Source organism: Tiliqua scincoides, chromosome 2 (genome assembly GCF_035046505.1).
Source record: "Tiliqua scincoides isolate rTilSci1 chromosome 2, rTilSci1.hap2, whole genome shotgun sequence".
NCBI lineage: Eukaryota > Metazoa > Chordata > Lepidosauria > Squamata > Scincidae > Tiliqua > Tiliqua scincoides.
The window spans coordinates 241,937,453-241,963,811 of record NC_089822.1 but is presented as its reverse complement, the minus strand read 5'-3'; the positions used below and the strand labels follow the sequence as shown (position 1 = coordinate 241,963,811).

The following is a 26,359-nucleotide window of genomic DNA, read 5'->3' as shown; positions in this document are numbered from 1 at the left end:
ATACAAGTTAGGCAATGATGACTGTGGCCACGAAGACAAAAGAATCAGAACTGATCCTGGCTATGTGGCCAGCATTTTCTGCAAATTAGAATGAGTGGTTTTAATTTTTCAGATAAAGGGAGTACAGTGGGCCATCTGTATCTCTGAGGGCTTTGGTTCCAGGTTGCCAGAATCCAAGGATGCTCCAGTTCGCAGTTGTAATGCTGAGAAAATGGCATAAATTGAGTAAACTGCTGCAAATTTGTGCAAATTACATAAATTTGTGCAAATTTCATAAATTATCTGAATGTTCATTAATTGTCTAAACTTGTGTAAATTGCCTGAACTTGTGTGAACAAGGTGAGTGCTGCAGCCAGTGACAGCTGTGAAATGGTGGGACGCTACAGCAGGGTAGGTGAATAAAGTTTTTTAAATACATTTTCAATCCGCGGATGGTTAAATTCGTGGACATGGAGCCCACAGATACAGTAGGCCCACTGTAATTGCAAACTACATTAAAGTGCAGCTCTAAAGGTATTTGCTCAAAGTTCCATTGTGTTCAAGTGGACTTGCTTCCCATGTGTGTTAGGATTGCTGCTATGAACTGTGAATACGGAAACTGTGGCTATGAATACAGAAACCAGGGTGGGATCCTGTGTATGCAGCGTTTGTTTAATCAGTGAACCACTCTGCACATGCTCAGAAACACAAAGCCCTTGGATAAATGACAGACCCCAGGATTAAGCTATGTTTCCAACCCAATGAACTGCATCTACACATAACTTTTTCTCAATTAAAAGGTTCCCCCCCTTACCATGCAAAGTTGCCAGAGGGTTCACCACTTTGTGGCAATGAAGGTTCTGACCTGGTGAGGAATGTACTGTCTCTACACATATCCCCACAATGAGGCACTATATCTATTTTAGCCAACATAAAGGAGTGTATTCAAATGACATTATTATGTAGATAAATAAAGAAATAATTGACTCAGTTTCCATGTTTCCCTAAACAAAGGGAAATCTAGATTTGCTGGGAGCTGGAACCCAGGACAGAATGTAATGAACCTGAAACTTGCTCCCAGACAGAGCAAAGAAAAGACACCATCAGTGCTTCCAATTAGAGCAATAAAATCATTGCTTTTTAGTGACACATCTAGATGGCCCAGTAATTGACACACATTAGCCAAATCTAGACAGGACACAAATCTAATTATCTGTAATTGCTCTCATGCAGTTACATAGTTGACACTATATGCCACTCTCCTGTCTGTTACTAAAAGGGGCCAGGACAGATGACAATTCCTAAGAGATTGGGGTTTGCCACCTGGGTCTGCTATGGGTTCAGCATTTATATAGATTTTTTTTAAAAAACAGGAAAATGAGGAGATAGGGCATTTGTTCAATAGGAGGGATAAGGCATTAATGCTCTGTACATGGGGCTACCCTTGAGGACAGTTTGGAAGCTGTAATTAATGCAGAAGGCAGCGGCCTGAGTGTTTACAGGGGCCAGTTGGTTTGACACTGTTGGACCACTTCAGCAGCTACAGCGGCTGCCCATTTGTTTCCAGTCCCAATTCAAGATGCCGATATTGACCTTTAAGGCCTTCACAATTTGGGCCCAGGTTATCTGAGGGATTGCCTTCTCCCACACATTCTCCTTTTAGGTCATCTGAAGGGGCTCTCCTTCAAGTGCCACCACTTTCCCAAGTGAGAGGAGTTGTGGCTCAGAGATTAGCCTACGCTGTAGTGGTGCCACAATTATGGAATTCCCTTCCAGGGGAATTGAGAAGTACTCCCTCCCTCATGGCTTTTTGACAAAGGTGCCAAACATACCTGTTTAGTCTGGCATTTGGTTGATAGGTTGATTGGTTGGTTGAGAACCCAAAGGATCTCCTCTATGGAGAACCTGTGCAAGGAAAGCGCCCTACGGGTAGATCACAGCTGCAATATAAGGATATCTGCAAGAGAGATCTGAAAGCCTTAGGAATGAACCTTAACAGATGGGAAACCTTGGCCTCTGAGCGTTCTGCTTGGAGGCAGGCTGTGCAGCATGGCCTTTCCCAGTTTGAAGAGACACTTGGCCAACAGACTGAGGCAAAGAGGCAAAGAAGTAAGGCCCACAGCCAGGGAGACAGACCAGGGACACACTACACTTGCTGCCGATGTGGAAGGGATTGTCACTCCCGAATCGGCCTTTTCAGCCACAACAGACACTGTGCCAGAACCACCATTCAGATCACGGTACCATAGTCTTTCGAGACTGAAGGTTGCCAACAATTGGTTGATAGGTGGCTGTTTGCTGTCTGCACCTTTATAATAGTGCCATAGTGCTATATATAGTGTAATAGTGCTATAGTGTAATAGGAATACTTCCCTAGACCAGGATGACCAGACATCCTATTTTTCCAGGACATGTCCTCTTTTTTAGCCTCATGTCCTGGAAAAGAACTTAAAGTTCCTCCTTTTCCCTGTGAGCGGGCCCCTGTAGGCAAATTATATGTAATATAATCTTAAATTTAATAATAAGTAATAATAGTGTTTAAATCAACCAAAAGAAATTCATAGATGAGTATTATTAGCTTTTATATTGTCATGCCCTACATTTTTCTTGGATCTCCTACGTTTTGAGTTGACTTGTACTTTTTTGCAGTTATGACCTCTAGTCATCCTGCCCTAGACTAATTGATGATGTATGCTAGGTTTTGCTTGGTTTTTTTTAATGTTTTAGTGTTTAACTGTTAAAATTAATGTTTTAATGCCTTGTTTTCATGTTGTTGTGATGCAATGAACATTTATAACAACAACAACAACAACAACAACTAGGTATTTATATACCTCCTTTCTGGTCATCAGATTACTCCTCTGACTTTATTCAAGGCGGTTTACATAGGCAGGCATTTCTAAATCCCTCAAGGAGATTTTTTCAAACATAGAGGTTCTCTCTTTCAAGAACCAACAACATTTCAGAATGGATCTTCCTGGTTTGGTCTCACTTCTGGCCTCCAGGCTGACAAGCAGCTTCATCTCTCACATGGAGGGCAGCCAAGACGCTTCTTGCTCACACCAAGAGCAGGTGGAATCACTCAGCTGGACTTGTCAGCTGCTTCAAGGTCTCGCCATTCTCAGCTGTTCAGGGAGCTGCCAGTGTCCTCAAACTGGCGACCTTCTGATGTTATCTTCGGGCTAACGGAGGCTCTACCCTCTAGACCAGACCTCCTGCCATTTATTATGGAGTTTTGTAAGCCACCTTCATTTTCTTTGGCATGAGAAAAGTGGAATGTAAATTTTTCAAATAAATAAATAATGACTGGCACAATGTCTACCCTGATTACTAGGAGAATTGCTCTAGTGGAGAATCATTACTCTATTTTACCCATAAGCATATACGAAAAAAACTGAAAAGTACATCCTTTCAAATCCTGATGGATGGAAAGAAAAACACTCTGGTTAAAGAATTTTAAGGAACAGTAAAACCATGTAAAATGATGCTGCATAAACTGTCTCATAAATGAACAATTAAAGGCAGGGCATGTCGGTCAGAATGTGACCAAGCACATTCTTATCACTGCTCAAAAGTCATTGGACTAAAGATTGGAAAGTGCATTACCATATGCAGTGGTTCTCAAACTTTTAGCACCGGGACCCACTTTTTAGAACAAGAATCTGTCAGGACCCAACAGAAGTTTTGTCATGACCGAAAGTGACATCATCAAGCAGGAACATTTTTAACAATCTTGGGCTGCAATCCTACCCACACTTACCCAGGAGTAAGTTCCATTGACTATCACTGTTAAAAGCGTGTTCATAATAGCCTGTTAAAAGTACAGGTCTGTAACAGTTCCCCAAATGCAAACACATACCATGGGAGCATCAAGTCCAATATATTAAAAATAAAATATTGAAATGAATGGGGACCCACCTGAAATTGGCTGGTGACCCACCTAGTGGGTCCCAACCCCCAGTTTGAGAAACAGTACCATATTGGATATATTTTATGGATTCCGGAAAAGTATGTAGAAAAGTGAGAATTGTGAGAAAAGTGAGAAGTGTGAGAACAGGCTTCTGGCCCTTAGGGTTGAAAAATGCACAATTGCCAGGAATTGCAGTATGTCAAAGACATAATTGCGCAACATATTGATAATCAGCAGTGTTATATTAAAAATAATGAGACAAAATACCTAGAGCAAACGTGTAAGACATTTTTACTGGCACTAGTACTCCACCAGAACTTCACTATAATCAATAAAAAGTACGCTTTTTTGACTTTACATTTCTGACACTCATGGTGAGATACTGTATAGATAATAGAGACATTATAGACTCCTTGAAATGATAAAATGTGCATCTACAAGCCAGCTTCTGTGTGTCATCTGGCAGCATCTATGTTGGTGTTCCAAACATTAATAGGTGGGGTTTCATCTTACACGTACACGCAATTCCATGAATTTTGGAGGTCAAGTAAGAACATGTAACTGTGACACACACAAACACATTGGTGCGGTGCAACCATCAACCTGTAAAACTGTAAGTTATAAATGATCACTGAATAGGAAGAAACTAACAGGCATCCATAGCATAAGAAAGGCACATAGCATTTCCACAGACACTGTCTGCCTGTGGAAAAAGTAGGCTGACAACCTGTGGCCCTGATCTCTAGCTGGCCTTCTGAGATTGAGACTGTGTGTGTATGCCTGATTTATTTTTTTTTAAATTGTTGCTGTTTTGCATCATGCATTTTGTTGCTTTGATATGTAGGATTTTAAACCACTGTTGACTGCTGTTTTAAGTCATTTTTTGAATTGAGACAAAGCAGGCTATAAAGCAGAATATCCACGTATAACATTATAAACCATGAGTTAGTTTCCAGGACCAATTCAAAGTTGCTGGTCTGATCTTTAAAACCCAGACCACCTAATCCTATTAAAATTCCCCTGCACAGATGCACAGCTTGCTATGTATCCCGCAGGGGAATTTTGCAGTCTAGAAATCTCCTCAAGGTAAGAGGACATTTGTTTCCTTGCCCCAGAGAAAGCTCCACCTGCAGCAACATCTGCAGCAGGTCGACCTGGACCTGCTAAATCACCAATGCAATTCCAACTTGATCTGTGTTAGTGACTCTGTCCTGGGAAGGGGCTTAGGGTACAGCATGCACCACTGCCACTAATCCTGCCCCCTTCCTGGGCTCAATCTGCCAACACTGCCCCCTTGCCCCATTACGCCCTTCCTGTCCTTCTGCTGCCTAGAGCAGAGCTTACCTGCTCTGGCACACGGGCGGAATGGTACAGGCCTTCCCGGTGCTACTAACTACCAACTAACTCCTATGCTATTGCAACCTGCTTTACAGCATGTTTGCAACAGCCTGCAACACACGCGCTCCCTTGACACAAATGGAGTATACAATTGTGCCATAAGAGTGTCTTGGCTTGAGCTACCTGAAGGAACACCTCATCCCTTATGTACCTACCAAGCATCGTTGGAAGTTCAGCTACAGGTTAACCTGCCATCTGAGATGAGGTGGCAGGAGATGAGGAGCAATCTACAGTTGTGCCCAACATGCCCAAGGGGACCTATACAGCCAGCTTGTTGAGGGCACTCAGAGATGCAACACTAAATGCATCTGTAGGCTGCAGCTATTTCATTCGTGTAGTGTTCTGCTGCTGTTGAAATATTTAGATGGCCATCATGACTACTAAGAAGGAAAGCCCAAGGACCTTGATGGGGCTTATATTAAATTTAGCATGCATAGATTTGGTCTGTGCCAATGAATTAATAAACAATATGGTCCACAAATGTTGCATAAAATATGCAAGAACGTACTGACTGACAAGCTACATTTGGTGGTCATGTCATATTTCAATGCACTAGTATATAAACTACCTTTAGTCATTTTAGTGGCATTTCATTCTCTTAGGAAACAAGAAAGAGCTTGACAGACACGTGCAATGGAGATAGCACACAGTCATACTTCCCATAATGATGACTGCTTTAGTGCTTATTTGCTACAGTGTTTATCTTGGATAGACTAACAGCCATTGCAGTCAATGGGAACATGCATTCTGGGAAGGGCCATTCCAATCAGTTCCAACTGCATTCAGTGTTGTCCCCTTTAGTGCTGTTTTATGCAGCAACTGTTATCCTGCTCATGCCCAATCTTGTCTGATCTCAGAAGCTAAGCAGCACCAGGCCTGGTTAGTATTTGGATGGGAGACCACCTAGGAATACCGGGTGCTGTAGGGCTATACCATAGTCTTTCGAGACTGAAGGTTGCCAACTATGCAGCACTTAGCTTTGGAGGAATGGATCCTCTGCAGTGATAGAGGTATTACTGCATATACAGCGTACATACAGAGTCTTTGATAAACCAGGGCTCTGAATGCCAATTGAAGGTCTAGACCTGCCCCCAAAGCAGGTCTTGGAGCCACTCATTTGCCCCTTTCACTCTTCCTGCAGGTTGTCTCCTTTCACCAAATTTTCAGCAATGACATACTTGCACATAGGGTACATACACTGGCAACCTTCAGTGTCGAAAGACTATGGTATCGCGCTCTGAAAGGTGGTTCTGGCACAGTGTCTAGTGTGGCTGAAAAGACCAATTCGGGAGTGACAATCCCTTCCACACCGGGAGCAAGTGCAATCTGTCCCTGGTCTGTCTCCCTGGCTATGGGCCTTCCTTCTTTGCCTCTTTGCAAAGAGTCTGAGTCTTTGCCTCAGACTGCTGGCAAAGTGTCTCTTCAAACTGGGAAATGCCATGCTGCACAGCCTGCCTCCAAGCAGGCCGCTCAGAGGCCAGGGTTTCCCACTTGTTGAGGTCCATCCCTAAGGCCTTCAGATCCCTCTTGCAGATGTCCTTGTATTGCAGCTGTGGTCTACCTGTAGGGCGCTTTCCTTGCACGAGTTCTCCATAGAGGAGATCCTTTGGGATCCAGCCATCATCCATTCTCACAACATGACCAAGCCAACGCAGGTGTCTCTGTTTCAGCAGTGAATACATGCTAGGGATTCCAGCACGTTCCAGGACTGTGTTGTTAGGAACTTTGTCCTGCCAGGTAATGCCGAGAATGCGCCGGAGGCAGCGCATTTGGAAAGCGTTCAGTTTCCTCTCCTGTTGTGAGCGGAGAGTCCATGACTCGCTGCAGTACAGAAGTGTACTCAGGACGCAAGCTCTGTAGACCTGGATCTTGGTATGTTCCGTCAGCTTCTTGTTGGACCAGACTCTCTTTGTGAGTCTGGAAAACGTGGTAGCTGCTTTACCGATGCGTTTGTTTAGCTCAGTATCGAGAGAAAGAGTGTCGGAGATCGTTGAGCCAAGGTACACAAAGTCATGGACAACCTCCAGTTCATGCGCAGAGATTGTAATGCAGGGAGGTGAGTCCACATCCTGAACCATGACCTGTGTTTTCCTTAGGCTGATCGTCAGTCCAAAATCTTGGCAGGCCTTGCTAAAGGGTAAGCTGACCATGAAAGGTATGGGTGTGACTCTATTTGTTTAGGCATGGATTTCTACATCTGTGAATGTTGTTGTGGAAAACTGAGGTTAAGAACATAGCAATATCAGCAGTTGATAGGCAGGAGAAAGAAGGCCAAAGGCTAGTCGAAGCTGTGGGTAGCCAGGAACAATGGGCAGAGAATCATGACTTCTCCCAGTTAACCCAGAGTACGTTCCCTCTGAACCAGAGAGCAGAGATCCAATTATAAAAGCTAGTCCCAACTCCAACAGCCATACTAACAGCCTTACTAAAAATCATGTACATACAGTATCACTGTGCCATGTAACTTATACATTACAGGTGTGGCTGTCAAGGCATGGGGACCAATCAAATCAAACATTATAAACAGCACTGTGCTTGGGACCAGTAAATCATACAGAATACCTTTAATCAGAGATCACTGTAAAATTTTTGCTCCTAAAGCACAGGTCCCTCCATTTCACAAACACATCTGTGGTTGTTGGATTGTTAACCTTGCTTGCATGACCCCTGCGCCCTCAATGCATTTGTTATGTCGGCATGCCAAGTTGTTTATATAATGACATGTGTGACTGCTTCAGCTGTGTGCGTGTGCGAAAGCCACTTGTGGCTCCATCTCATGACCCTTCTGTGTGAGAGCTTAGGAGGAAACTCTGATTTAGAAGGAAAGGCTGCAGCAGATGTTTTAAAAGAAGTTGGAAACTACACTGCCTTTTCTCTAACCCATCTAATTAGAGCTCCCATAGAGATGGAGAATGTGGTCCTTCCTCTTGACATGTTCCTGGGTTGGAAAGGCTTCCATGCTTCCTGTTCAAATAACATAACTTACAAGACGACCATTAAAAAAAAATAAGATTTTTTTAAAGGAAACAATCTTTTGGGTATGGATCGTGACCAGAATGCTTTTTGGAAATGCATCATGATGCATTCTGGGGCAGACCTGGGAGAAGAAAGGAACCTCCATGCCACCAGGAAGTAGGTTTTTCCAATGCTAAAAACAGCTCAACCTGCTTGGAAATGGTGTGGCTTGGCCGCAAAAAGATAGGAACCCCAATTTTGGACCTTTTCAAATTTTAATTTTATTAAATTGGGAATTTAAATTTGGACCACAGTATCTGCAGATTCCGGAATCTGTGGGAGGGTTCCAGAACAGAACCTCAGCAGATATCGGGGTCGGCTCTGATGATCTGTGGACATTGGTCTACCTTTCAAAACAGATTTTTTTTTTTTAATTTGATCATGGTAACATCTAGGTAACTCATGACATGGCTTTATTTGTTCAGGCTTTAGCAAACAGAGCCATGTCCAAATAAAGTCAGTTGTTGAATCCAAAGAGCACAGTGGAAAAAGGAGATGTGGCCTATGTTTTTATTTTTTTATTTTTAAGAACAAGGATTCAGGGCACAGCCCTAACTCACTTTCCAGCACCAACATACTGACAATGCTTCCTTCAAGGTAAGGGAACAAACATTCCCATACTCTGAGGAGGCCTCAGTGACTGCCACCCAACTGCAGGATGCCGCATATGTCCCACTGGCACAGCTATGCCAGGGCTGGAAAGTTGGTTTGGATTTTGGCCTCAGCTTTGTTGGAATTATCCTTAGATTTCTGTTTCAAACCTGAACACTGGGTTAGTGGCTGCAGGAGTCTGATGGAGAAAAAGAAACTTTCAAATTAACACACACAAAAAATGCATACACTCTGGAGAATGGGGTTTGCCCTGTTTTTGCAGTGCTTATGACAAGCTTTACAAAATGGTTAAAATAAGACAACAAGGCATGGCAAAGCAGCATGTTTCTTCCCAAGATTCACTATCTAGAAATCACTGTTTGTTTTTCTTTTTAGAAAGAAACCACTCATTTGGGACAATAAACAGAAGACTAAATAACACAGGTGATTGATCACAAACAGCTAGACTGGCTAAACAGCATTCACAGGAAAGTGACTGATAGAAATAGAATCTCACAGGCAGATTTGGAAAGCCTGTCTGTCAGGATAACCAGTTTGCTCCTGCTCAAGAACCACATTAATCCCTACATTTGTTGATGAACAAGAAGGCCAGTGCAGGAAACCATTTGCTCTTCTGGGTTTTTTTGCCCCATCTGACAGAACTAGTACAAGACATACAGTGGCTGCAAAATCAGAGGCCAGCAGGAGAGGCTTTTGAACACATATTAGCATTGCATTTTGCATACAGATACACTTCTGGCACCACAAATCTCAAATGCATTATTAGGAAGTATGTTATAGTGAAATCGATGGTGCTTAATTCCACATAATAGGTGCTTAAAGCAGCTTAAGTCCTAGTGAAATCAACAGACTTAAAAGCACAAACCAGGCTTAAATGATCACGGCCCATTGATTCTAATGGGACTAAAGCAGGCCAAACATTTTCCTCCTACATCCAGCATGTTTACAACAGAGCTTAACTGACACCAACATCCATTAATTTTGCATGTGTATAAGTGCATGCAGAATCACAATCAAGAAATCACGCATTCTTACAGTTTTGTTTATCTGAGTTGCTGAAGGCAGAGTTTCACAATATATGATGGCAATGCAACATGAAGGGTGGGAACTGTGGAATATTCTGGTTCCTAGTTACAAGCCTGGCTACACATCTGTGCTTATAATCTCTCAAAATGGGGTCTGTGATCAATGTTCTACACAGATAGAGTGGCTCCTAGACCTCTGGAATGTTCTGGGCACTTAGAGGGATGAAACAGACGCAAGGATGGTGTAGTGCAGGGGTGCCCAAACCCTGGCCCTGGGGCCACCTGTGGCCCTCGAAGCCTCTCAGTGCGGCCCTCAGGGAGCCCTCAGTCTCCAATGAGCCTCTGGCCCTCCAGAGATTTGTTGGAGCCCACACCGGCCTGACGCAATTGCTCTCAGCGTGAGGGCGACTGTTTGACCTCTCGTGTGAGCTGTGGGATGAGGGCACCCTCCACTGCTTGCTGTTTCACGTCTGTGATGCAGTAGCGGCAGCAAAGGAAAGGCCAGCCTTGCTTTGTGCAAGGCCTTTTAAAGGCCTGAGCTATTGCAAGACCTTCATTCATTCATATAAGTTCATCTTTAATAAATTCATTTATGTAAATCTATGTAAATTTATTCAAATTTTAAATGTAAATTAATTCTTTTTTTCCCTGGCCCCCGACAGAGCGTCAGGGAGATGATATGGCCCTCCTGCCAAAAACTTTGGACACCCCTGGTGTAGTGGTTGTGGTGTTGCACTTAGACCTGGAAGATCCAGGTTCAAATCCCCGCTTAGCCATGAAGCGTCCTGGATGACCTTGGGCCAGTCACTCTCTCTCAGCCTTACCTACCTCACAGGGTTGTTATGAGGAAAGAAGTATGTATACCACCCTGAGCTCCTTGGAGGAGTATAAAAATATGATAAATACACCTGAGATTAGATCTCCCTTAAAACAAACAAACAAACAAACTTTTAAAACAGCCACAGGGAATTCTGATTTTGATCAGGGCAGTGATGGTGGGGAAAGGAATGTCCCCCTGGTATTTTCTTAATCTAGCAAAAAAATACAGGCATCAGTACTCTGCCTGCATCCCTCCCCCCCAAATGAGACTAACTGCAGCTTGAAGGTGGGGAATAAAAAGATTTACATTCTTCCCACTCACAGCTGCGCTAATCTAGTCCTGAATGCCTTGTGGCTGCTAGTGTTCAAACATCCAAATAAGGAATCATGGTCCTTAGTCCTTAGGTTAGCAACCTTGCTTAATATCTTTACATCTGTACATACAGAGAAGAACAGAAACCTTTAATTTCACAACTGCTTCTCTAACAACCCAACTGTAACTGAGCCTCACCTGCAGATGCAGCCATGCCAACAGTGTGTGCTGCATCCTGTGGGGTTACATAAGAAGATGGGTTCCCTTACCCTGGGCAAGCCTCCACTCTCCAATGGGTCTTCTTGGATCTGCACCAGCTATTTTGCTGGCACAGAACCAAGGAGAATAAGGAGTGGAAGGGGATAGAACACTGACGCATGTTGCTACCGCCAGTATCCACCCCTCTCTCCTCCATGCTGTCTCTTGCCTGCCCCCTCTTCACCCAGACATTCCCCTGTTCCTCCCTGTAGTATAACAGCCCAATCCTATCCTTTTCCTCTCTACTGATGCAGCAGGCACACCAAAAACAGGCACACTGTACCCAGCTTTGGGGGGGGGGGGAATCGGAAACTTCAGCGGGGAAAGGGGATTTAAATCCCCTTACACCTGCATAAACCTTCCACACTGCAATAGGTCTCCTCAGACTTGTGCTAGCAATTACGCTAGTACAAGTCTGAGGAGAGAAAGGGGACAGGGAAAAAGGGGATAGAATCCGACATGCACAATCACCAGATACAGCCCCACTGCATCCTCCCTGCCCACATTACGTCCTTCCCCTCTACCTTAACGTCCTTCAATGGGTGGCCAGAAATCTGCTGCTGGCATGGACGGGAAGGCTCCAGCTTTCCCATCAGCACTCTAGTAGCACATTATATCAAAAACTTCCTGCTGAGGTCCCTAATGGTGGAGGCCAAGCCACAAGAGTCAAGAGCAGTAGGTCTGCTCTGTCCACCGCACTACAATGTTGTCTCCAACTGAAGTGGTTTACTTTTTTCCAAAGGAGTGAATGGTAACCTCTGGTTTTTATGGGAGAAATTTAAAGCATTGTTGCCAAGTAGGTCCTGCCCCCTCCCCACTGTTTTCCACATTACAGCCTACTTGCCTGTTATATCACACTTGTTTTGTCAGCTAAAGATCATCAGAAAGTAAATTATACATTGACAGCTCACATTAAATGACTGTTGCAAGGAACCGCAAGCAAATGGCCAAATTTGCACCTGATTTTATACACCACAATAGCACATACAGAAGGCTTGATAAAGATATACTTACGGGAGCATTATATAATGGAAATACAATGTGTTATGAACAATGTCCTCAATGTTCCCCTGACCACAGACACATAAACAGTGGTCAGCTGGGATTCTGGAGTGTTTGCCATCCAAATAAATGCTTTTCCTGGGGAATAAAATGTAAGAACTTGCAAATACATTGTGCGGTGAAATGGAAATATTTTCGGCATCCCCCATGGCTGCTGTCTGCAACTGCCTGTGCAATTTTAAAAGTTGTTAATCTTTACTCCCACTGCAAGAGAGGAATTCAAGGAAGAACACCCAGAAATATATAAAACTATACACCTGTTAAATGTAAATCTATATTTGATTTGTGCAGTGCTCCTCCATATAAAAAAATTCCCCACACACGGGAAGCTAGATGTCAGGGAGAAAGATTTTAGCCAAACCTTCTTCTTGATATGCTAATTTGTCATGGATAGTGATGAAAAAATAGCTTTGATTACAAGAAAAACAAGCCTTAATTCCGTTCTTGCCTTTAACTCAACTGTTGATTGCAAACTGGTTCTTCTCCAGCACACAAAACAGGATTATTTGTTCCCGTGTACCTAGGGATATATTATTTAAAAATACTTTGGGGTTTACACAGAATGTAATTCTGTATTAAGTACATACCATAAAACCCTCAGTTGCACAGGTTAAAAAGAGATGGAGATACTTCATTCCCAATTCTAAGGGGAAACATGCAAAAAAACTTCATCCCTCCCCTGATTTGGGTGGCTTCCAACAGCTACAGCAAGATCTAATTAAGACAATGCCCCTTGATTGTGTCACTTAACTGACACAATCTGTGACAACATGCATACACACACACACAATGACTATCATATGCTATTTTATATTATAACCTCTATGTCGTGCATGTCCACCAGGCAGGCTTAACCATGGATATTGGTTGTGGTGATGGCAACTGGTCTGGACGCCTTTAAAAAGGGATTGGACAAGTTTCTGGAGGAAAAATCCATTACGGGGTACAAGCTATGATGTGTGTGCGCAACCTCCTGATTTTGGAGGTGGGCTATGTCAGAAGGCCAGATGCAAGGGAGGACATCAGGATGAGGTCTCTTGTTATCTGGTGTGCTCCCTGGGGCATTTGGTGGGCCGCTGTGAGATACAGGAAGCTGGACTAGATGGGCCTATGGCCTGATCCAGTGGGGCTGTTCTTATGTTCTTATGATATTGCCAGAGCTAGAGTGGCTGCCCTCTAGTCAAGGCAGAGCAATGACCCAGGAGGAAAACACATCCAGCAGTGTTGCTCATACCAGTTCCACTGAAGTCCTTCCACATGATCATGGCTGAGGGGAGGTGTTGGGTTAAAGCAAACTTCCAATGGCAAATACAAAAATACAACAAAATCCTTCGCTGATGAGGCTCTCCATAAGATTGCCCAGTTACCCTATGGTGTAAGGTTGACCATATGTTGTAGAACTGAAAAAGGGCCAGTCTGGTGCTTCTATGCAGATAACACTCTCTAGCAAAAGCTTCAGGAGTATGCCCTGCAAATTGCATCCAGACTGATTATACCATGGCACAAATCCCTTGAGAACAGTAATGGTTTTTAAAACATGGAAAAAAGATAGCAATTGAGATTATCGTGTCTTGGGGAAAGCATCTCAGGGCCCAATCCTATCCAACTTTCCAGCACTGGTGCATTCGCAATGGAGCCCCAAGGTAAGACAACAAATGTTCCCATACCTTGAGGAGGTCTCTGTGAGTGCCTCGCCTCCACAGGATACAGTGCACATCCCACTGGCACAGTTGCACCAGCACTGGAAAATTGGATAGGATTGGGCCCTCAGTCTCCCCATACCATTCACCAGGCAGACAAATTATCTTGAATAGTCTGTGTTCTTCTTCATTCCAATACTGGTTGCTTGGAGGAGAAGTTGTGGGGAGAGATGTGCATACCTACTCACAGATAAACAAAGCAGTACTCCTTTTGTTATCTTTAATAACTCATAAAATAAACCAGTTATCATTCTGGTGGAGATGGGAACTATGTTTGAAAGTCTAAGTTGTCACTTGTAGCTCAAGAGCCTCTACTTGGTCACACCACTGTGATATGTTTGAACTTGTGTTTAGGCTTCATCCACTCCCCAAAATATTTACTCCTTTGCTTAACAGCCTTGTCCCATGGGATAGCTGAGGACTCACTACCAGCCCATTTCACTAAGCATCACTTCAGACACAACTTGTTTTCTCTATAGTTCGAACAGATGCCAACAGAAGTATAAGACCAGCAAAAGACATAAAATATCCTGCATTTTCCATTTAGTCTTGATAGGAAAGGGAAGAAGACTATGGATAGCAAAATCTGTGGAAGCCAGAAAATTAAGGTGTCTTTAACCTGGATAATGGAGGTTCCACTATGTACATCTACCCTATCGTGAGCTGTCAAGAACCCTTTAAAATTTAACAGCAAAGCAACAAAGAGCTGTACTGCCTGGCTATGAATTATGAACCAGATGTGCAGCTGGTATAAATCAACGTAGCTTCAGCGAAGCATCAAACTAGGCTTATTTACATCAGCAGCAGATCTGGTTCTATTCATGCCATTTCCTCTAGAAGGAAATCAAAATTCTGCCTTATCTCTTGTGTTTTTATAAGCTGTGAAATCCCTCTCCCTGTCTCTTTCCACAGTTGAAATTAAACCAGGATTAAAATCTGTTGCTTGATACCTGTGAGCTTGCCTCAGCCACTAGCTGCAATGATTTTATGGGGTATTGAAGAACATGCTAACTACTATGGTGAAGAGTATGATAATGAAGCCCATGCTGATTTGGCAAAGAAACTGACAAAACTGTTAAGGCTGGGGATAAGTTTACGTAAGGACTAGAGCAGTGGTTCTCAAACTGGTTAGCACCTGGACCCACTTTTTTAGAACAAAAATCTGTTGGGACCCACTGGAAGTGACATCATTAACCTGGAAGTGATGTCATGGCTAGAAGTTACATCATCAAATTAGGTTTCACATCTAAGCCAAGATCAGCCAAACGTCCCATTACACAGTGTGCTCGTGCTGTTTTTTGCATAACTCAGAATCTAAACATTCCAGCTCAGAAATGCAGAAAGTAGACTTGGATCCTTCTCCAACCACACAGCCCTTCCCAGCATCCTATCTTCCCACCTATTCATGGCTAAGCACCATGCCTCTCTCCCACTGAGAGCCGTCCTGCCCAGCCACACGGTACCCTGTATTTTCAGCTCTGTGTTTTCAATGGCAGCTGAGCTAGGGTGCTTCGCATCCCACCTGGAATTGGTTCATAACCCACTCAACCGTTGCAACCCACAGTTTCAGAAATGCTAGACTAGAGGCAAGAGGCACTGCTAGCTGTTGGGAAGAAGCAGGCACACAGGTCACTGTGCTGCAAGACAGGGAAGCTAAAAGTGAGGGTCTCCAAGAGAAGGGAAAGGCAGGGTGGTTGAAGAAAGATATGGAGTAGGCTAAGCTAAGAAGCAGGGAATAGGAAGACTAAAAGGCAAATTAGATGATCTGTCTATTGTATGATTAGGGGCAGTGTGCTTGATTTTACTACTGAGAATAATGGCAAACTGTTGAACCGGATCTACAGCAAGGGGACAAGAGGTTTCATATTTTGCCCTGCTGTGATCCAGATCATTCTTCCACTTCAACGGCTATTACATGGCTACCACCAACAGAAAAATCTCCATTGGTGCCAACACTGATCTAAGACCGGGGGGGTAGGATCTGGACTGGGAGCAAAGAGTTAACCTCTCCCCTTCTCCCTGCTGTGGTCCCAATCTGGCTACACCCCTCCCCCTCCCACCATGTGTGCTAATTACATTACACAAATCACACAAAACCCAACCACTTAATAGTTGTATCATGTTGTTTGGCCTTAAGGGGTGAAAAAAAAGCAGAGACAGTAGGGAGTTGAGGAACAGAGTAATAAATGAGAAAAGAAAGCAAAAACCTTATAAATGGCATAGAAATAGAAGGCTCTATACACTTTTAGTAGGAAAGGGGCAGTGAGGCAAGTAGCAGGCAAACCAGAGCAGAATTAAATTTCACACAGAGTTTGAAACAATCAGATAAACCTTGGACTGCATATCTCTACCTCTGATTTACGTTAGCAACAGCGCTAGTGATTTGGTGCATTTGGTTAACAGTTACAGCTACTTCCAACTGCAGAAAGAAAACCTTATATTCCTTGATGCCACTAGTAAACAGGGGAGAGAAAATGCTCTTTCTGTGTGGAGCTCCTGGAAGTCCCCAAGTTTTGAGGCCTTCCTTGAGAACTCCTTGCCACAGGATGTGGTGACGGCATCTGGCCTGGATGCCTTTAAAAGGGGATTGGACAAGTTTCTGCAGGAAAAATCCATTACGGGTTACAAGCCAGGATGTGTATGTGCAACCTCCTGATTTTAGAAATGGGCTATGTCAGATGCAAGGGAGGGCAGAATGAGGTCTCTTGTTATCTGGTGTGCTGCCTGGGGCATTTGGTGGGCCGCTGTGAGATACAGGAAGCTGGATGGGCCTATGGCCTGATCCAGGGGGCTGTTCTTATGTTATTATGAAGCAGGTTGAACTTAAGTGGTTTGGCCTTATTGGCATGATCTGCAGTGCCACTCCAGATCCTGAACATATAAGCTCAGAGGTGGTATGCTGAGTATTGATCCTCCACCTACACCACCCAATTTCTGAGCCAACAGCTGGCCGACTACATCATTTTTGTATAAAGGAATCTCATATATAGCCTAAGAATGAAAGATCACCTGTTGCTAAGCACCTACAGACAGAGACTGTTGCTACGCAGCTGATATACCACTTCCATTTGCTGTTCTCATGCCTTCAATTAACAGACTGTGCCAAAGTTCTGAGCTTTCAAATTACTAAGGTAAAAGAGAGTTTCTACCAACCCATTTGTGCTGCCTTTCTCCATTTTCTCCTTTAAAAAGCTTTTGTGCCAAATCTTTAATCTATGTTTTTAACTTGGGAGTTTGAGGTATGATTTGGGGATGCTGTGCAATTCGTTTATGAAAATCTGGATACATATTAGCCCCTCCCTTAAATTTTAGCCCCCTTTTCACAGCAATTCAGCAGACACACAGAAAAACCTATGATTTATTAGGGTTGGCAGAGATCCGTGTTGCTTGGAATAGCCCACAATGTACAGTATTATTACATAGTATGCAGAAACAGAAAGAAACAGCAGGAAGGGAAGGAGCCAGATCTTCTCTAACCAGATAGCATGTGCAATCTGTGTGTAGGAGAGGGTGCCAAAACATTCCAGAAACTGAAGGAGAGTTTCTGAATCAAATGAAAGGAAAAGTATCCAATTCAAATTCAAAGATGCAATACAACAATGCGGAGGACGACTTCTGGCCTCCTTAAGACGATTTTTAAAAACGATTACCATAGCAATTACCCAAGCTAGCCACATTTCACAATGTCCTTGTCAAATTAAGCCCCGTGTCTCAAACGTCAAATCATCATGAAAGAGGCTGAATGAATCTGGCAAAATGAAAGTAAAAGAAATAAGTGAATATTTTATACTGGCATCATGCCATGGTGCACCCGTTGTATTAAAATCCTGAATGGCAATAAGCAAGATTTTTCTACTTAAGTGCAGGAGTCTTCCTGCAGTAAATCTGATATGGCACAGTACAAAGCAAGCTAATTGGGGACAGACAAACCGAAAGCTTGATTTCTCAGAGTTACTGGTAACATGTCACTTCTGTTTCTCTTTCTGACCATAATAGTATCAGGCGTTTGTTTCCTTTAAACATGAATTTAAACAGAATGTGGAACGAGATATCTAAATATCTTTTGACACAGGAATAGCAGTTTCTGGCTGAGCTCCATCCACCAATTTTATGTTCTGCCTCAGCATAGGTTGCATGATAATGAAAAAGACAGAACTCCTGAATACACACACACACACACACACACACACACACACACACACACACACACAGCAACTTTCTCCATTAGTTGCAGGATGCCAGAATAGAATGGGAAGGAGTGAAATAAGGGCAAGCCCTTGCCAAGACAGCAATATGGCTTCCTAAGAGAACGAATGGAGGAAGATTATTGCAATTCAACACACATACTTTGAGTATGTGTATGCCGTTCTGTGGATATATTTTGTATGATCTTATTGTGAGCTACCTTCAGAGTTTCTTAGGCTGAATGGTAAGATGCAAGTTTTTGAAATAAGATTGATCAATATAGAGCATACAGCTCTCCTCATTCCAGGAGGCAGTATATTCAGAATTGTTTTGCTTGGGATCTGCAACTTAGAACCAAGCAAGTTCAGATGCAGCCTATAAATGAACAAATATGTCTGGGAAGCTCCATCTAAATGATTTTACCTTGCACCTGTTTTCAGAACAAGCCCGGGATCACTTTACCTGGGTTACCTATGCTTTAGAAAGGGCTGAGATGACTAGCAAAACTTTTTTTCCCTAATGTCAGCTGTGTTATGTTATCAAGGCCATTCATTTCTATATTACATAATGTTCATTTCTGTGTGTACAATATATACTGTGGAAACTCCATATACTTCCCTTTCGTGCTGATCAAATGGCCCCCAAAATGTTTTGCTTTTAGACTGCCAGCATGTCATAAATGTTTAATATGCATCAGCACAGGCTAGGAAGCAAGTAGGAACTTCTATGGGCTTATTTGCAATGCTTGGTTAATGCTATTGTTGAAAATGGTGTCAATGTCTTTGCTATCTTTGGGTACAAGCTTCTGGGTGTGTCCAGAATATTACAACATGGTGGCAATGAATGAGTTTAAAGAGCTCCTTCCAAGAGCCCCCCCCCCCAATTTCTTCAAAAAAATATAAAGTAAATCTTATTGTGGGCCATGGAACATTTAAAATTTGTGCATCTCATGTTTCTCAGCCAGAAGCAACTACATACCTGTTCTGGTTTCAGTCCTGGAGGAATCCAAGCATACTCTTCCAAAGCACAACCTGAGTCATCATCGGAAGTTGAATTCCGCTGGAAGTCAAACATCATCTTGGTTACGGTCTTCTCCATTTCCAGAGGCATCGCCGTTTCAAAGTGCTCTGCCTGTGGACACTTACAGTGCCGGCAAATCTTCCTGGAGTGGAAAAAAAAAGCCAAGAGATAAAGGTGACCCTCTGGTGTTTAGAAATACAGTGGAAATGCTGTTAAGAGGCATTTATCCCTAGCTGGAGAACACTGGTGCAATTCATTTTGCTTTGCAGAAGGCTGTGGATTACATGAATTGTAGCTTTAATTAGCACATGCATGGGAAATGGTTACCAGGTTGTTGTTTTCAGTCTTGGAGAAAGCATCTGTCTATAATAAGCCTGAATGGGATATGTAAAGTATGTATAAATGTAAACAGCAACCTGTCCTTGACAAAATGCCAAAATGCCCCAAAGCAGTTTTCTAAATCCAAACATCGTCCTTTTGTTTGGGGAGAAACAATGAACACTGGACCACCCATGTCGAGCTGGCCTCAGGGATTTAAGGGTCAAATCTATTTGATAGATGATCTGGGATACACCTCTTCACTTTCCTCTCTTTTGACAGCGCCCATAAATATGCACACAGCCAGATAGCCAGCGTGTCCAAATCAGCAAGCTGAAGAGCTGGCACATACAGTATGCTAAATGTCAACGTAAACAGAAAGCTTAGAATGGCAAATTCCATTACAATGATAGAACACCATAAACATGGTTGTCTTCTATCAGGGCGAGCGATGAAAGTCACACACTGGCAATTGCTGCTTTAATATAAGATTACCACTAAGTTGGCCTTCCAAAGAAGGAACTAGAGCTCAAAGGCAGTACCCTGCGTGCTTATTTTCAATATGGGAAGCGGCAAATTAAAATTGTCAGCATCTTCAGTTAAGGTACTTCAAGTCAAAGATTTTGTGTGAGATAAGGAGGCTCTCCTTTCAGCAATTTTCTATATCGTTTGTTTGATTGTCACATATTCTGCTATTTCCTCCCCCTTCACCTCCTTCCAGTGCCCACTTATTGGGAAGATATGACTTTCCACCATAGCTCATACAGAAAGGGGTCCATACGTAGAATGGAGACATCAGAGTAAACCACAAACAAAAAGGAGAAATTAGTTTCCAGCAGGGAAAAAAATCCCAGCAGAAGGAAAGACTGGGAGTGTGAATGTTTGAAAGGGACGGTATACAACACCCTTTCATTTCATGTAATTAATTTACACTGGTATATTATGTCACAGGAGGAAGTCCTTTTGCAAACTTTTCTAGACATGGCTAATCCTGTTCTATAGGAATATCCTGTCACACAGCATAGGATCAGAGTTAATCAATTGCATGAGTTGTACAGTGCAGTCGTATACATGTCTACTCAGAAGTACTGAGTACAGAAGTACAGAGTTCAGTGGGGCTTACTTTTTGTACATGTGTTTAGGATTCCAGTCTCAGGTGATTAATGAATCATGTGATTCAATCTGCATAGGAGTAAAACAATCATTCCAAAGCAAAAGCACACAGTATGACAATATGCACATGTGACAATAGCAGATCTTAGATGAAGCAGAGAGAAAGAGGAGGAATGTCTCTGAAGATGGTGCTTGCAAATTGCAATTTTTACCAATATAATGTTTCTAGCCTATTTTTAATGTATTAACCTCGTCAGTTAATCAAACAATAGTTGCAGCCCTGGAATCCGCTCTTCCATAGACAGGTTTCCATCCAATATCTCCAAGCACAACTGTATACTATGGTTTTGTTAGCTGGGATGCTTTTTGGTAGCACAGGAGACGCTTTCAATGTGGCTTTTCTTTCCCTTGACCACTCAGTACTAACCGCCAGACCTTGTGCATTTAAGATTGGGGATGGCATATCCAGCCATCCTTCTATCACAGCATGCAGGTACAACCATACACGGATGTTTTATACATGGATGTTTGATTCAACACAAATGGTCACGCAAATGAGAAGGAATGTGCTGATCCCTGGAGAAGGGTAAAAATGCATCCCTTTAGTTTAAAAAAAACTGTTTTTCTTACTGTTGTAGAAAGACAGTCATACAAGCAATCATTCCATTTTTCAGCTGAGCCAGGCAAGGACAGGGTGACCTTTGCAATTGTTGACCGCCTCTCTACAACAGTAAGAAGCACTGTTTTTAAACCAATTGTAAAGAGACACAGTTTTTTTTAAACTGTTTTTATTTAACACATTTTATGGTATCAGCAGGGAGTCCCAGAATCAAACTCCTGCGGATGACGAGGCAAGACCTTATTCCATTAGGAGCAATGGAGGGGCAAGAAATCTGGAATTGGGTCTTTAAATACATTTTTTCACTGTTTTTTATTCACATTTTTTTTTACCCACTAGGCATTCTGGAACGGAACCTCAGTGGATTTGTTATCCACAACCTGTGTATATTTTTACCCATCGAATATTATTATTATTATTATTATTATTTATTGGATTTATATTCCACCTTTCTCCCCAAAGGGCAGTTAACAATCAAGATTAAAATACAAAACAAGATAAAATACAAATAAACATTAAAATATCACTCCTCAGGAAGATCATGTGCATTTCTTTCTCCAAGACTAGTCAGGCAAACGTTCTCACTCAGCAATCCTATTCAGGGGGCCCCCATATCCATGAATCCTGTATCTGCGGATTCACATCCACGGATAGGGTCCGCCCCCCTTGAGCACATGCATCCCTGCGTGCACCCCCTTCAGAGGTGAGGGGAGCCGGTGATGAACAGTTCTGGAGGGCTTCCCTGGGCCTCCCAATTCTTAATAAGGAATTAAAAACGTCACTTCTGGTTTCTCTGTGAAACCGGAAGTCACGTGCTTTTAGCTCAAAGGCTCCTCCAGAGATGAGGGAGCAGAGCACTGGAGGGTGGCCCCCCAGGACCGCGGGGATGGGCGTTCCTTCGTATCCGTGGTTTCAGCTATCTGCAGGGGCAGGGGGTATATCTGTACAGACTTAGTTGGGAGTAAATCCCATTGAACTCAGTGGGCTTACCTCTGAGCACACATGCATAGACTTGTCCTGTTGCTTCATTTTATCCTTTGCCTTACAAGGTGTAGGAATAAAACAATTCTGATGCAGTTAAGCCTAAACTTCCATGCAGCCCACAGAGCACAAAAATTCAGCAAGCCAATAGGCCCTATTAAAGTTAAACCAGGGAGCACTGCCAAGTTTTTCCATTTCCTGCTTTTCATCAGATTTAAAATACACACAGATGCGCATACAGGCTGGGGTGTCTGGTTTGCATCGAGCAAGTCAAAGAGCCTCTTCACGGCCTCTGACTGTTACCCTCAAAAACAGTCCGAGCACAATTTCATATGAATGCTTTAATTAATCAGCTACTGTATGAAGGGGTCCTATGCTTCTCACTGAAGCAATGGGCTCAATAGTCAATTTCATCTGTGACATAATGTTGATCAGCTCAACATGCAAGGCAATTTATTGCCCCCGAGCTGCATTCTTCAACTCTGTCAGTTCTCAAGCTGCCACCAACTATGGGGGAGACCCATCAAAGCTCAGTGTCAGTGATTCAAAAACTTGATAGTTAGAGGATCAGAGGTTCAGTATATGAAAAATGAGTATTCTCGTATTGCTTATCACTATTTCACTGGCTGTCATTCCCAGGGCTATACATCACATAGATCCCTGCAGAATATGCCAGTGAGCAGCAAAAATATTTAAAGTTTAGGAAAGTCATAAAATAAACTGCGGTACCAGGAGGCAAAGTGGAAAAGAAAACAACAGCTACATTTTGCAGAGGAAAGTCAAGCTGGAGCTGAAGTTGCAAGGTGGGCAAATTTATTGCATATACCAAATGCCACCCACCATTTACACCACTGCATACACTGATCTCCAAGATTTTCCTTGTGAGAGCTGCTTCAGCACAGTTCCTTTCTGTACTACCTTCAGCTGTGTTGGATGTCACACCCAGAAGATCCTTATCCACCACCACCCTGTTTTGGGCTCTCTCATATCTTGAACATATGATCAGGATTTGCACATTTTCTCTTATGTCATTTGCAGCTAATGAGTTTCTATGTGAGAACGAAGTGCTTATTTCTGGATATAATCTGCTTAGATACTCATGTATAGTAATTCTGAAATTTCTGCCAAGTAATCCAGCTCCAATTCTCACTCAGCCTTATCTCCGGGTCAATCAGACGGCAGAGCCTTTCTACTCTGAACAGTTTCCTTTCTCAGCTGAGCTGTTGCTCAGCTCAGGCAGGCACCTCCTGAGTTGCTATAGTTGCTTTCCCAGCCAAAGTTAACCCTTTATTCTCCTTCCTTCTGCTGCAGCCTGGATCTGCTTGGCAAATGCTTGCAAAGCAGGTCTGTTTTTTGAAACACCAGGATGGGACCCTCCTTCCCAGGCTACAATTCAGTGCACCATTACTTAAGAATAACACCCATGGAAAGCAGTGGGTCTACTTCTGAGTAAAAAGGGTTGCAAATATCTCATCTCTCTGCTGTGAATTGAATTGCACACTCTCTGTTATGTGTTATGAGTTGTATGTTGTAAGTACAGCTTCTGGCTTAACACAGCAGACACCCTTAAAGGTGTCTTTGATTCATGGTTCTCCTCATGTCCACCTTAAAGGTGGATTTGATTCATGGATCTCCTGCAGTGGTTCCCAACCTTTTTCACCTGCATAGCCCTTGACAATAATAAACTGTACCCTTCATATTAGCAAAATGCTTGTAATAATACAAGCCCTCATCTCCTCTCTATGAAAACCCAGACTTCATGTATTCATCACAGTGTTTTCTTTTTATCTGTTTGAGGAACAAAAGACTCTGCCTTTGCACTATTTTGCACCAGAAGTGTGCTGAGAAATTCTAGGTGACTGATCACTTTCCATATTATGTTTCAGCTTTTTTACTGTGCTGGTTTTCAATCACTTGTTCATACATGAATTGATGACCAAAAACTAGCTATTGGTGGGGCTTTCACAGCCAACTAGCTACCTCCCTTCCTGCCTTGCTGGTCCTTGCAAGGCATTCTGGAGCATGGCCTGCCTTTTTCTGCCATTCTTTTTCAAGTACCCCTAAAGGTCCTGTTGAGTGTCCCTGGGAGTACATGAATACCAGGTTGGGAACCAATGTTTTACTGGTATGTAGTTTACCGTGCACTTACTCTGATAGTGTTTACAAAAGGGTGGTGAAGACACAAATCTAAAAAAGAATAAAAACGTATCTTATGATCTTTTACTATGTTTTTAATAAATTAGAGACTATAGTTCTTAGGTAGCAATTAGTGGTAGGTTATTTTTCAGGATCTGGCCTCAGGTAAAATCAGACAAAACTATAGTCAGACACCCCCCTACGTTTAACCCCCAACTTATCCGAGCGTCATAGAAAATTCCATGATTGTTGGCTCAAACCCTGCACTCGACTTATCTGTGGGGTCGACTCATGGGCTGGTGTCTGCAGTGCATCTTTTCCACCAGTTTAATTATGTCACTTCTGGCCCTCAGCAAGCACCACAAAAGCTATTTGGCACATTATATGAAATGCGTTTGCCACCCCTAGTATAGGACTTCTTGTCTTACTGTGGTGGTGCAAGATGTGTGACAGGAGCTTCCATGGCACTGACATAACTTCCATGCCTACTGTGAAAACAAATATGCCTGGATAAGAGCACACTTCCTTTTCAGTCATGTTTCAGCAATGAAACCAAATTGCCCCTACAAAACGCCTTAATTTAAAAGAACAACCTAAAGGACGTGTATCTACTCATGCACTCTAGTCAACATTTGAGATCCCGCTCCATACTCCCTTGACTGGGGGAGTTCAATAGTAGGGCATAAAGACGGGGCCTTTTCTGTTGTGGCACCCACGTTATGAAATGTCCAAGTAGGCAAAGCCCAACCTTGTCTAGTTAGTTACTGCTCATCTTCTGGCACGCACAGCAAACCTAGCTTTGTTTTGGGGGGAAAAAAGGTTTGGCATGAATGTTGAAACAGGGAATGCTCTTTTTATTTGCTTTTTATGATGATATTCCTTTTTCACTGTGGTGGGCTTTTTTTTAAAAAAATGTATTTGCTGGTTTGTAGTTCTTATCACTTCTACCAGTCAGTCCTCACTGCGAGATCTCCTAACTTCCTCAACCAACCTTATATTTGAAAGGGATGTGAACAGACAAGTGATGGCAAACTGGGCTTGCAGGTGAGAGGCCTTGTTCTTAAGGCGTGAAGATTCTTGAACATACATTTTTTCCAATCCCCAGCAGGCTTCAGAAATCCTGAAGGGTAGCAAACATGACCAGAGCTTTTCCCCTTCAAAACTGACACTTAAGGAGAAATACAAACATACTTACATACTTTTTCCATATCTTTTCTCTCTCCCCCTCACAAAAGGAGAGGAGCTGTTCCTCCTGCTAGAGCTGCTCCTATCTGCACTCCTGATTATGAAAATAATCACTCTATTATGAAAATAGCATCCCGATTCAGCTTGGTAGTTCAAGACCCCTGCTGTGAACAAAATCAGAACTGGATCTCTTGAACTGCTGATGACTTATACGCAGAGTATCTCAACCATTCTTATATTCCTTCTAATGGAATGGAAAAGAGAGAAAGAGGGACTGACAATGCACTTACTGTTATATTATGTAGCAGAGATAGCATTTTGCCAATGAAACACATGGGAGAAGAATGCATATGTCTGGGAAAGCTCATGATCCGTGGCCAGCATGTCAAACGCATTACCATATAAAGAATAACAGCGCAGAGCAGGTAGAGAGGCATGCTATTACAAAAATATAGGAGGGGGTGGCGATGGGGGAACCCATTCATTTGACACCTCCTGGCCCAAGCACAACTTTTGCTCCTTGATTAATTGGTCTTTTATCTTTAGACAAGCCCAACATTCCCCACCTCCCTCCGCACACACACACAGATTGCGGAGGACTCCAGGGTTGTAAGAGAAAACAATACCCATATTTTCTGCATTGACTAGAAAGCCAAGCCGCTATTTCAGTGTCTCTCTGTAAAGCAGAGTGGTTGTTTCCAAACATTCTGT

The 26,359-nt window shown here is 42.9% G+C and overlaps 1 protein-coding gene across 1 annotated transcript in view; it reads right to left on the bottom strand.

Annotated features, from left to right (window-relative positions):
* The window catches only part of PRICKLE2 (prickle planar cell polarity protein 2), a 127,206-nt gene that overhangs the window by 80,573 nt on the left and 20,274 nt on the right, over nt 1-26,359 (bottom strand). Inside the window, exon 2 of the mRNA XM_066616984.1 lies at nt 19,255-19,438. Coding sequence (XP_066473081.1) covers nt 19,255-19,386 — 132 coding nt within the window. The 5' untranslated portion in view covers nt 19,387-19,438. The remainder of the gene's footprint in view (nt 1-19,254; nt 19,439-26,359) is intronic.